The 12,559-nt window shown below is 38.1% G+C and overlaps 1 protein-coding gene across 1 annotated transcript in view; it reads left to right on the top strand.

Moving 5' to 3' along the window:
• The window catches only part of mgl (low-density lipoprotein receptor-related protein megalin), a 189,434-nt gene extending 177,279 nt beyond the window's left edge, over positions 1 to 12,155 (top strand). The window contains exons 16-25 of the mRNA XM_085188319.1: positions 16 to 120; positions 250 to 595; positions 716 to 6,655; positions 6,757 to 6,915; positions 7,004 to 7,230; positions 7,490 to 7,718; positions 7,843 to 8,684; positions 8,910 to 9,318; positions 9,669 to 9,895; positions 10,230 to 12,155. Of these exons, the coding sequence (XP_085044445.1) occupies positions 16 to 120; positions 250 to 595; positions 716 to 6,655; positions 6,757 to 6,915; positions 7,004 to 7,230; positions 7,490 to 7,718; positions 7,843 to 8,684; positions 8,910 to 9,318; positions 9,669 to 9,895; positions 10,230 to 10,405 (8,660 nt within the window). The 3' untranslated portion in view covers positions 10,406 to 12,155. The remainder of the gene's footprint in view (positions 1 to 15; positions 121 to 249; positions 596 to 715; positions 6,656 to 6,756; positions 6,916 to 7,003; positions 7,231 to 7,489; positions 7,719 to 7,842; positions 8,685 to 8,909; positions 9,319 to 9,668; positions 9,896 to 10,229) is intronic.
• Positions 12,156 to 12,559: the final 404 nt, after the last annotated feature.

The following is a 12,559-nucleotide window of genomic DNA, read 5'->3' as shown; positions in this document are numbered from 1 at the left end:
TTATATGTTTTGCAGAGGAAAATGCATATCTGATGGTACTTAAGGGATCACAAATAATTGACTTGTCAACAGATGGTTCTGGTAGAGCAAGACAGTTACCACCAGTAGTTGGTATTCAAGGTATTCAATGAATTATATATATATTTTAATGTATATTTATTATTAATATATATTTTATAATCATAAAGATTCATTTACAATTCATATCTTTCTATTTGATATAATTTTATTTTCTATATTTTATATTAGGTGGAGTACAACTAGACTATGATCGTCAAGGTCATATGCTGTACTGGCTACAGTCTATATCTGGTGACAGTGAAGAAGATGAGAACTGCACAATCTACAGTATGCCTTATGGCGGTGGTAATAAAGTTGAGTTTTTGGGACAAGATACTGGCATCGTTGGGTCTCCCTCCGCTATTGCATTTGACTGGCTTGGACGTAACTTATTTATGGCAAATAAAGCTGCTAGTAACATTGAGTTGGTGAGAGTCGATGGCAAAGTTAAATATAGAACTATTGTGTTTGCAAATGATGGAAGTAGAACTTCAATCGCTAAACCTAAAGGAATTTGTTTGGATCCCACTGAAGGGTACGTATTTCAATAGCGTTGATGAATAAAATCAATGTGAGATTTACTGTTATATAAATATTTATATATTTAAAATAAATAACGGAAGAGTTTTCAAAATATTATTCTTATAATTTTCAGAAAAATTTACTGGTCAGATGATGGAGGTTTCGGTGTACCAGCCAAAATTGGAAAAGTAAATATGGATGGAAGTAATCCTGTGATCCTTGTAGACACAATTGAACGACCTGAAGCCGTTACTATTGATATAGAAAAGAAAATTGTATACTTTAGCACACAATATCCCGCTAGTATCAACAGTGTCAACACGGAAGGAAATGATAGGAAAACTATTTTAACGGAGGCTAATGCCATTTCATACCCTAAAGTTATCGCAGTACTCGATTCAAGACTTTATGTACTTGACACAAGACACGAAAAAATATTCAAAGCAGATTTACCAAATGGTGATAACATCAAAGTCATATTAGACAACGAAAGTGACTTAAAGTCGTTAACAATATACCAAAAACGAAAAATGATGCATCATCCATGTTCTCTAAATAACGGTGGCTGTGAACAAGTTTGTATTCCTAGTGAAGGTGGTTCAAGAGTTTGTGCATGCTCCGTTGGTTATAGAAAAGAGAATGAAGTTAATTGTATTCCATATAAGACATTTGCTGTTGTGTCACAATTAGATTTAATTAGAGGTTACAGTCTTGATTCTAGCGCTGAAGCTATGGTTCCAGTTACTGGACAAGGACACCACATACTACACGTAGATGTTCATTTTGCTGACAATTATATATACTGGGTCGAATTTAACAGAGGTCAATATAATGGCATTTTCCGTATACGACCGAATGGCTCTGAACTACAACATGTTGTCAAAGATGGTATTGGTAGCAATGGTATTAGAGGATTGGCAGTGGATTGGGTTGCTGGTAATTTGTACTTTACTAATGTATTCCCACACGAAAATTACGTCGAAATGTCTTGGCTTGACGGATCCAACAGGAAAGTTTTAGTGAAGACAACAATGGATGCGCCAAGGGAACTAGCGGTCAACCCTATCAAAAGATTGCTTTATTGGATAGATTATGGTCAATATCCGCGTATTGGTAAAGCTTACCTTGATGGCAGCAACTGGCAAACTGTTGTTAGTTCTGGAATATCTAATCCGAAAGATTTAACTATCGACATGTTGACACATGATGTATACTGGGTCGACTCAAAACTGGATCAAATACAAAAAATATCTTACAATGGAGGTAACAGACAATTAATTAGATCTAATTTACCAAACCCAATGGGAATTGCTATACACACTAGCAGTGTTTATTGGGTAGACAGGAACTTGCAAACAATATATAAAGCATCAAAATTACCTGGTAACATGTCGATGCCGGAAAAAGTACGAACAAATCTACCAAAATTAAGAGATATAGTTATATTTGACATTAACAATCAACCTACAGACGAAAATAATCCTTGTAGAAAGCTTGGAAATGGTGGATGTGATCAATTATGTTTTAGTTATCCTCCAGAAGCCAATAAAGGTTACACTCATCGTTGCGAATGTGCAACGGGACAAATATCAGCAAGCAATCCGAAAAAATGCGACGTAGTTGATGAATATTTAGTATTCACAACCAGGACTGAAATTCGTGCAGTTAACTTAGATCCAAAATCTACCGGGGTACCTTTCAAACCTATCGGTAATCTCACGAATGTTGTTGGTGTTGAATTTGATTACGCAGATAACAAATTATTCTTCACGCAAATAAGACCTTGGGCGCGGATTGCTTGGATGTCCGCAAATAATCCAGATGCAGCTGGAATTCAAAATATTATCAATAAGAATATCAATCCTGAGGGAATTTCTTACGATTGGACTCAAAAGAAAGTTTACTGGACTGATAGTTCTAATAATTCAATTTACGCAATGAATCTGGACGGCACAGAGCTCGTTATGATTGCTAGAGTAGAGCGTCCTAGAGCTATAGTAGTAGATCCATGTAACGGTACACTTTATTACACCGACTGGGGTAGGTTTGGTACATCCGGTAAAATCTACAGAACTACTATGGCTGGTTCTCTTAAAAAAGCTGTCATCGATAAAGATTTGTCACAGCCTAGTGGACTTACTATTGATTTTGATGAAAATATGTTGTATTGGACTGATGCTGTCAGAGAAAAAATTGAACGCTCCAAGTTAGACGGAACGGATCGAGAAGTTTTAATTTCTGCAACAATTTATCCGTTTGCTATAACTGTCTTTGGAAATTACATATACTGGACTGATCTTCAGTTACGAGGTGTTTACAGAGCCGAAAAACACACTGGTGCAAATATGATAGAAATGGTTAAACGATTAGAAGATTCTCCTCGAGACATCCACATTTACAGTACAAGCAGACAAAAATGTCAAAAGAATTTATGTAAAATCAATAATGGTGGCTGTGCGCAAAGCTGTCATCCAGCACCTAATAATTCAGTTGAATGCAAGTGTGATGATAACACTAAGCTAGTCAATGAAGGTAGAATGTGTGTCGCTAAAAACATTACCTGTGACGCTAGCAAATTCTTCTGCGCTAATGGAAAATGTATAAGTAGAATGTGGTCTTGCGACGGAGATGATGATTGTGGTGATAATTCTGATGAAGACAAAAATTACTGTGCGTATCACTCATGCTCGCCAAATGAGTTCCGTTGTAATAATGGTCGTTGCATATTTAAATCATGGAAGTGTGACCACGAAAATGATTGCAAAGATGGATCTGATGAAGAAGGTTGTGTGTATCCACCATGCGCAGAAGGTGAGTTTACTTGCCTAAATTCACGATGCATACCCAAAACACAAGTTTGTAATGGTATTAACGATTGCAAGGACAATATCACTTCTGATGAAACTCACGAAATGTGTCCTAGAAATACAACTTGCCCAGCAAATCATCTCAAGTGTGAAAAAACCAATATTTGTGTTGAGCCCTATTGGCTTTGTGATGGTGACAACGATTGTGGTGACAATTCTGATGAAGATCCATTACATTGTGCACAACGAACTTGTCCACAGAATAGCTTCCGGTGCCCCAACCATAGGTGTATTCCGGCTACATGGTATTGTGATGGGGACGATGACTGCGGTGATGGCGCGGATGAGCCTCCAGAATATTGTCGCTCTGAAGGTAGAACTTGCTTTGGCGATCTATTTACTTGTGATAATGGAAATTGTATTCCTAGAATTTATATTTGCGACGGCGATAACGATTGTTTGGATAATAGTGACGAGGATAATAGACACCAGTGTAATGAAAGAAAGTGTGATGCTGAAACCGAATATACATGTGAAGAGAACAAATTCTGGGGAAGAGCTCAGTGTATTCCTAAAAAATGGCTGTGTGATGGAGATCCTGACTGTATAGATGGTGCTGATGAAAATTCTACTATCCATCACTGCTCTACTCCAACTCCATGCTCAGAAGACCAATTCCAATGTAACAATGGACGCTGTATAAACGAAGGATGGGTCTGTGATCATGATAATGACTGTGGAGATGGATCAGATGAAGGGAAACAATGCAATACGCAATATAAACAATGTACTGATCAAGAATTCAGATGCCAGAACTTTAAATGTATCAGAAACCATTTCAGATGTGATGGAGAGGACGATTGTGGTGATCATTCCGATGAAGTAGACTGCGTAAAAGGTAATAAAACTTGTCCAACAGGACAATTTAAATGTAATAACGATCAATGTATTGACAATAGGCTTGTTTGTAATAAGGTTTCTGATTGTACTGATGATTCTGATGAACCTGCTCATTGCAACGTTGATGAATGTGCCAAATTAGAGATAAATCAATGCGGTCATAAATGTGTTGACACATTAACAGGATATTATTGTGATTGCAATCAAGGATACAAACTTTTAAGTGACGGTAAAGCTTGCGCGGATATAGATGAATGTGTAGAAACTCCAGGTGTCTGCTCACAATACTGTTCGAATACTCCAGGCTCTTACTATTGTAAGTGTAATGAACAATATTATGAAAGAGAAGCTGATGAGCATACATGTAAAAGAAAGGACAATACAACAGCATGGATTATATTTACAAATAAATATTATGTAAGGAATATGTCTACGGATGCGTCCCTTTATAATTTAGTGCATCAAGATCTCATGAACGTAGTTGCCATAGACTTTGATGTCAAAGAAAACTATATGTACTTTGCGGATGTATCTGCAAAAACTATATATAGATCAGATTATTCGAATCCCAGCCCATCAAAGGATGTAGTAATTCGACACGATTCTCATGGCTTGGAAGGTATTGCAATTGACTGGATTGGCCGAAAAATATACTGGCTAGATAGACATTCAAAGAATTTAGACGTAGCTGAATTAGATGGAACTAGAAGAAAAACCCTTAAAACCGGCATTGCAGACCCAAGAGCAATTGTAGTTCACCCTGGTACAGGATATCTTTATTATACTTCCTGGCACCTTCAAGCCTATATTGGAAAAGTAGGCATGGACGGTTCTAACTTTACAGCAATTCTAAACTGGGAAGACGATATTGCATGGCCTAATGCTTTAACGATCGATTATTTTACAGATAGGATTTATTGGGCTGATGCTCACTTAGACTACATTGGCTCTGCTGATTTAGAAGGTAGACATAGACATATTGTATTATCAGGTAGTAAAGTTCCTCATGTTTTTGCATTAAGTCTATTTGATGATGAAATATATTGGACAGATTGGAACTTAAAGGCCATAAGCAAGGCTAATAAACACTCGGGTGAAAATTTAACTTTGCTTAGAAATACAACACATCGTCCATATGATATTCATGTCGTACATCCTCTGCGACAGTTGCCTTACAATAACCCTTGCGGGGAAAATAATGGAGGATGTTCGCACTTATGTCTTATTGCACCGCCGCATGAATCTAGCTATCTTAACATAGAGGGTTACGGTGAAGAAGGCGCCACAACATACAAATGCGCGTGTCCTAATCAATTTTACTTAGCTCGAGATATGAAAACGTGCATTGCCAATTGTACCGATGGTCAACACAGATGTAATGGACACGACGAAAAATGCATACCGTGGTTCTGGAAATGTGACGGAGAAAAGGATTGTAAAGATGGCTCTGATGAACCTGACACTTGTCCGGTTCGTCACTGTAGGGCAGGCTCATTCCAATGTAAGAATACAAATTGTACTCCTGCTGCAACTATTTGTGATGGAACAGATGACTGTGGGGATGGCAGTGACGAAGCGCAATGTGCCCACGAATGTCCTCTACTGGAATTTAAATGCAAGTCAAGTGGCAGATGTATATTGGATAGTTGGAAGTGTGACGGTGACACTGATTGTAAAGATAATAGTGATGAAGATCCTGCGATGTGTCATAATCGTCCATGTAATGCGGATACCGAATTCGCTTGTAAAAATGGACGTTGTATACCCAAGTTATGGATGTGTGACTTCGACAATGATTGTGGTGACGATTCCGATGAACCAGCTTATATGTGTAGACAGAAAAACTGCACCAATGGGTGGAGAAGATGTCCGGGTCAGTCGAATTACAGATGCATACCAAAGTGGCTATTTTGTGATGGTAAAGATGATTGCAGAGATGGATCGGATGAATTACCTGAAAATTGCCCATCTTGTAATAGCGAGACAGATTTTACGTGCCAAAATAAACGTTGCATTCCTAAACAATGGCTTTGTGATTTTACTGATGATTGTGGTGATGGAAGTGATGAAGCGGAATCTGTTTGTCAACATAAATACAGAGAATGCTCAGAATCAGAATTTAAATGTGGTAATGGAAAATGCATCTCCTCAAGATGGCGTTGCGACCATGAAGATGACTGCGGAGACAATACCGACGAAATGGAATGTGGTGGATTCCAATGTAAAAATGGAACATTCCAATGTGAATCGGGTCACTGCATTGCAGCTTACTTCAGATGCGATGGGGACAGAGACTGTAGAGACTTATCTGATGAAGTTGGATGTCCGCCACGATTCCCTGGTGGCAGATATTGTCCAGAGAGCAGGTAATTTACATCATTCATAATTAAAAGTATTACCTTAAATTGTACTTTATTCAGACAAATCTCAGCTGTTGTAATTAATTAATAAAAATGTTTTTTCATAGATTCCAATGTGCAAATAAATTGTGCGTGTCACAATCAGACCTTTGTGATGGAACAGATGACTGCGGCGACGGGTCCGACGAGGCTCCTTCAATTTGCACCGATTTTAATTGCGATACCCTTCGACGCTTCCATTGTGACAATCACCGTTGCGTGCCTAGGTAAGATTTATTTGATAAATATGTCTTAGTGTTGCTATTATTCTTCTATGAATTACTATTTACTATATTATCATTCCATTTTCTGTAGGTATCAAGTATGTGATGGTATAGACAATTGTGGTGACGGTTCAGATGAAAATAATATGACACTCTGTGCATCGCGCGCACGTCCTTGTGATCCGCTCACTCAGTTCCAATGCGCCAACCGAAATTGCGTGTCACGAACACAACTTTGTGACTTGGCAGATGACTGTGGAGATGGATCTGATGAATTAGGATGTCATCACACACATACATGTTCGCCAGTTGATAAAGGTAATTTAACTTCTTTTTTTAAATATAATTAAATAAGAAGAATAGACAATTTTAACTTCAAGAAGTTTATTTTTGCCTTTCACAAAAAAATATAATTAAAAAAATAAAAATAAAACTTCTCAACTCACTAAGCAATGTCAAAATTGGGTGGTCTGTGGGAAGCGGAGTGTCTTAACACTAGGTCCCTCTGCCTACCCTTCTATATGCGACATACAACAACATGATAGTAAAAAATTACATCTTGTTATTTCTTTTTCAGGCGGCTGTGAACACTTCTGTACAAATTTGACGTTGCCTGCTGGAGGTGCTGCGGGTATTGCGGGTTCTGGTGGATACATCTGCACGTGCTTCCAGGGCTGGATTATATCGCGCGCGGACAGCAAGCGCTGCTCCGACGTAGACGAGTGTGCGACCGGCGCTCACCACTGCTCACACCTCTGCACTAACCTTAATGGGAGCTATAGTTGTAGCTGTCGTGAAGGTTTCAAGTTAGTATATCACTGTTTTAATACTATATTTCGATAACTACCATATAAATGGCACTGTGTATCCATTGTTGTAACAACAGAAAAAATACAAAATATTTGAATTGTAATAAAAAAATATTTTCAGGTTGGCCGACTCCCTGTCCGGTATATGCAAGGCTGTCAAAGACGAAGTAGTGTTAATATATGCTAATGGACCTGAAATACGTGCATTCGTACAAGATAAAAATGAACAATTCGACGTCATTACTTCAGAAAAAAGAATAGAAGCTATTGATTACGATCCCAAGCAAGAAATGATATTCTGGGCGGATAGCTACGACAAAACAATAAAACGTTCATATATGATCAATGCTCTTAATGGCGAAGTTAAAAATGGATACGCACAAGATTTAAACATGAAAGGAAATTCTAAACCGACAGCACTCGCAGTGGATTATATTGGGGAAAACTTATACTGGACTGAAACTGACAGAACTGGATCGAAACCTAGGGGTCGTGTTATGGTAGCAAGAACTGATGGGCGATACCGACGTGCGTTAGTGTCAGCTGGTATCGAAAGCCCTACCTCATTAGTCCTCGACCCACAATTTGGCAAAATGTACTGGACTGATGCAGGATCGGCGCCGAAAATTGAAACAGCCTGGATGGATGGCTCGAAGAGACGGCCTATCATCACTGAGAATATTCGCCATCCCACTGGCCTAGCCATCGATCATGCCATGGATCATACCATATACTGGGCTGATACGAAATTGAACACGATAGAAATGATGAAACAAGACGGAACAAATCGTAGAGTAATTTTGAAAGGAGAAAGCTTAAAACATCCTATATCCTTAGATGTATTCGAATCGTCATTGTACTGGATGACACGGGATACCGGGGAGCTGGTGCGCCAAGATAAATTCGGAAGAGGAGTGCCATTTGTCATATCCAAGGATCTAGTCAATCCATCAGCTGTGAAAGGTTGGCTTTAGAATTTTAATTGCTTTATTTAATTTGTTATATATTAATGCATATTTATTCCTTCTGTATCAGATTGTGTTCAATCGAAAAACGAGAAATAGAATGTTTTATTATATTCTATCGGGTATACTGATAAAGTATTGGAAAAAAGGGAGACAGCGCGTCCTATTTATTATATTTTTTTCATCACTGTCGTAAATTTATTAATTAATATATCGTCCACAGTGTACCACCCGGCGCGCTATAACACGTCGCTGGACGCGCGCAGCGGCTGCGCGAGTGCTCCCTGCTCGCACCTGTGCCTGGCCGTGCCCGCCGGCCGCCGCTGCGCCTGCCCTGACCTGCTGCCACCACCCAAGCGCGCCGCGCACGCGCCTGCCTGCGACGCCGCCGCCGAGCCGCCGCGCCCTCTGCCGCGTGTGTGCCCCTGCCGCAACGGCGGCACCTGCAGCGAGGACGACGCGGGCGAGCTCACGTGCGCGTGCCTGGCGCCGTTGCTGCCGCCCTTCTGCGCGGAGGCCGCCGCGGCCACGCGCGGGCCCACCGCCGGCGCTGTGCTCGTGCCCGTGCTGTTGGTGCTGGTGCTGGCCGCCGCCGCCGCCGCAGCCTGGTTCGTCATACGGAAAAGGCCCTTGTGAGTGTCCACGTCACTTACTTAGTTACTATTTCTTACTATTCTTTATCTTTAGTCAGGCTATGCAGATAAAGGTGTAGTGTGTTTTTTACTTAATCTTGAATTCATTTAACAAGCATGGTCCTCAAACTTTTGCTTTTGTTCTTGTATTATGTCCGTATTATTTTTTTACTTGAAATGGTTATAAAAAATATGTTTCTAATTAGTAGTTCAGTAAGATATACTTTTTTTTCTTTTTACTTCTTCATATATTTTTCAAATTTTATGTCCTTATTTTTGTGTTATTTATTATGTAAAATAGTAATATAATTTTATGAATTTCAATTTGTGTAATACCCTATTTATTACAGCGGTAAAGGCGGAGGGCTCGGTAGCCTCGCGTCATCGCAGAGCGTATCGTTCCGTGCGGGCTCCAACGTAGAGTTCGGTACGGGGCTCAGCACGCCCAGCACGGGGCCGGCCGGTGCCGATGTATATGCACTAGATGAACCAGCGAGAAAAGGTCGTGACTTTAGCAACCCTATGTACGAAGCTGTTACGAGAGCCACAGCAGCTGGGGAACCTGAACCGCCTTTGCGTGAGTGTCATATTTATAGCTTTGGAATTTTTTTAGATATTGTTGTCATCAACCGTGTCCGACTGGTGACGTTTTGATCTTTGACTGTGGAGAACAAAGCCGCTTTCATGTAGTGTAGCATCTGAACATCCAATATATCGGTTACGAAAGTTTCTTTTACCCTAGAAATGAACCTGCTTGTTTTATTTTCTTATTTAAATATAATTAATTTCTACGAGTGGATATCTACCCCACAACCGTCACCTTTTGAGTCAGACATTGTGCTGCTGCATCACAATAAGCTCAATAAGAATTATTAAAAAAATTACTTATATTAATATTTGTAACTCCACAGCCGGAATCTACGAGGTGCCAGAAGATATAAAAGACAAGGTGGTGTCGGCGGTGATATCGCCGTCGTCGACGGAGACGCGCGAGGGGCGCGGCAACAAGCGCGCGCGCGCGCTCGACCCCGCCGCCGACACCGGCGTCGACACGCAGCAGCTCGTCCGCGAGGACCGCGACTGCTAGCGCCGCGCGCGCCCGACCGGACTTACTAAGACGGTTTCTACTTATATAGTTTGGTGACGACGTTTAACTATTACAATTATTTGTTAAACGCTATTGATATTTCCATCTACCCGCACTAGTTAGTGTGCGAGGATAGCAACCGCCCAATATTCGTTACTTGTTAAAATGTTTTATACTGTTCTGTCACATTCCAGAAAATATTATCCTATTATTGTTTAGTGACGATAATGAACTATTGAATTTATTTTTGAATATATTATAATGTTTACAGTCGCCATGTTGGGTGACTGGAGTCGACAAAAAGTTAATGACGGAGCAAAGATATAATGGAACTAACAATGTTAATTTATGTATATTGTTAAACCAAATGATGTTATTCTAGCTAGTTTGTTCCATGTTAATTACAATGTTCTTATACTTTATTTCACATTTTTTATCTAATTATATTTTTTTAATAACGGACTGTTATTTATCTACAAATTTTTTCAGCTGGCAACACTTGTACTACGCAATGTTGTCTACTATCTCTGTATTTACTTATATATTTTACTACTCGTTAACCTATATCAATGTTATTTGTTTTATATTTTATTTTATTAATATTTTATTTTTACTTTTTTTATTTTCAACTAACTCCGGCCGTACTTATGTGTCAGTATTTTTCTTCGTCGAATTCATATCATCACGTGATATCATCTAGATGTATGTATATTGTGAGGACACTATAATAAATATATATTATATATATATGAGTCTTGCTCAGTTTAGGACTATTCGGGTTGGACCAAGTCCGGGCCGTTCGTAGTTCGAAGCCGAGGCGAGTGTAGAGAGATCATTTAGTACATATTATGTCATACAGTAAAGTAGGAAGGCGACGACCACTGGCGTTTTGCCTATCGTTGTAAGTTTATTTGACAATAGCGACGTAACTATTTAGAAAATAATTTATTTATTTCGTTATAAGACTATGTAAAATATAGCTAAAAAATATATTTCGTGTTTTATATTATTTTGTCTATTAAATGGTAAAAAAATATTATTTCATTGTGGTATTTGACGATTTGCCATAAATGTGTGAGATAACTGTTGTTTAATGTTAAAGTATCGTCAATTTTTGTTATAAAGTCCTTTGTCCACTGTAAATATGTGCGTTCCCGTTTGTGATGAACATTAATTGAAAACAAACGAATCATATTGAAGCAAATAAAGCAATTAGATCAATTTAGTGAAAATTAATAATTTTAACATTTTCGTTCTCATTTCTGTATTTATTGGCCTCATGACTGTAGCATTTAAAAAAAAATTGCCGTTTAATTTTACAAAAACAGAAAAAATTGTTAAAAAAAATGAAATTGTTATATTTGCTTTTATATTAATTTATAATGTTTGTCGGACTTTGTCATTAGTTGTCCCATTCAAAATGTATATAGTATTTAGATTTGTTGTTTCTCAAAGAGAAGCATAGTGTGTGGATTTTGTTAAATTTAATGTTTTTAAATGGGCCAACTAATAACGATTGTATCTAAAAGTTGTATACATATAAATAACATCACAACTTTTTTTTTATAATATAATTGCATATTGACCAGAGGCACACTAGATGGAGTTAAATATACAATTATTGTAAAAAGTATAAATCTGTCAATATAATAAATAAGGAGAGGAAATATTTTTGTATCGGGATTATTATTATTAGTTGTTTGACATTAGTCGAGAATATTGTGTAAAAATAAATTAATTATGGAATATATGTATGAGTGCTTATTTAATTACCTACTTAGTTATTTTTTATATCATATGCATTTTTTGTTTTCGCTTAAGTTATTATTCACCATTTTTTACAAAATTTTAAAGTGCATAAAAACTTAGACATCCCGATTTGAAAGGGACTGTCTCATTTATCGCTTGTGCCGGTGTCCTGAAACATGCCGCCGGGAAGTACAAATGTCCCGTTTCTTCAGAATGGCATGTAAATTTGTTTGGTTGAAACATTTTTAATGTTTATTTAATTTTACAAAAAATACGGAAGTATTTAATTATTTATTAAAGTGTCAAGTTTACATAAAATAACAACGGAAGCACTATCACACGTCGAGAAAAATTAAAGATAAAAAACCAAGTGGGTTTCGCTTTTAGTAATTTTCAATGTTAGTC

Source organism: Heliconius melpomene, chromosome 7 (genome assembly GCF_056956725.1).
Source record: "Heliconius melpomene rosina isolate 202511_hmr_F chromosome 7, ASM5695672v1, whole genome shotgun sequence".
NCBI lineage: Eukaryota > Metazoa > Arthropoda > Insecta > Lepidoptera > Nymphalidae > Heliconius > Heliconius melpomene.
Note: the sequence above shows the minus strand (reverse complement) of the source record. Positions and strands in the feature narration are given on the sequence as shown.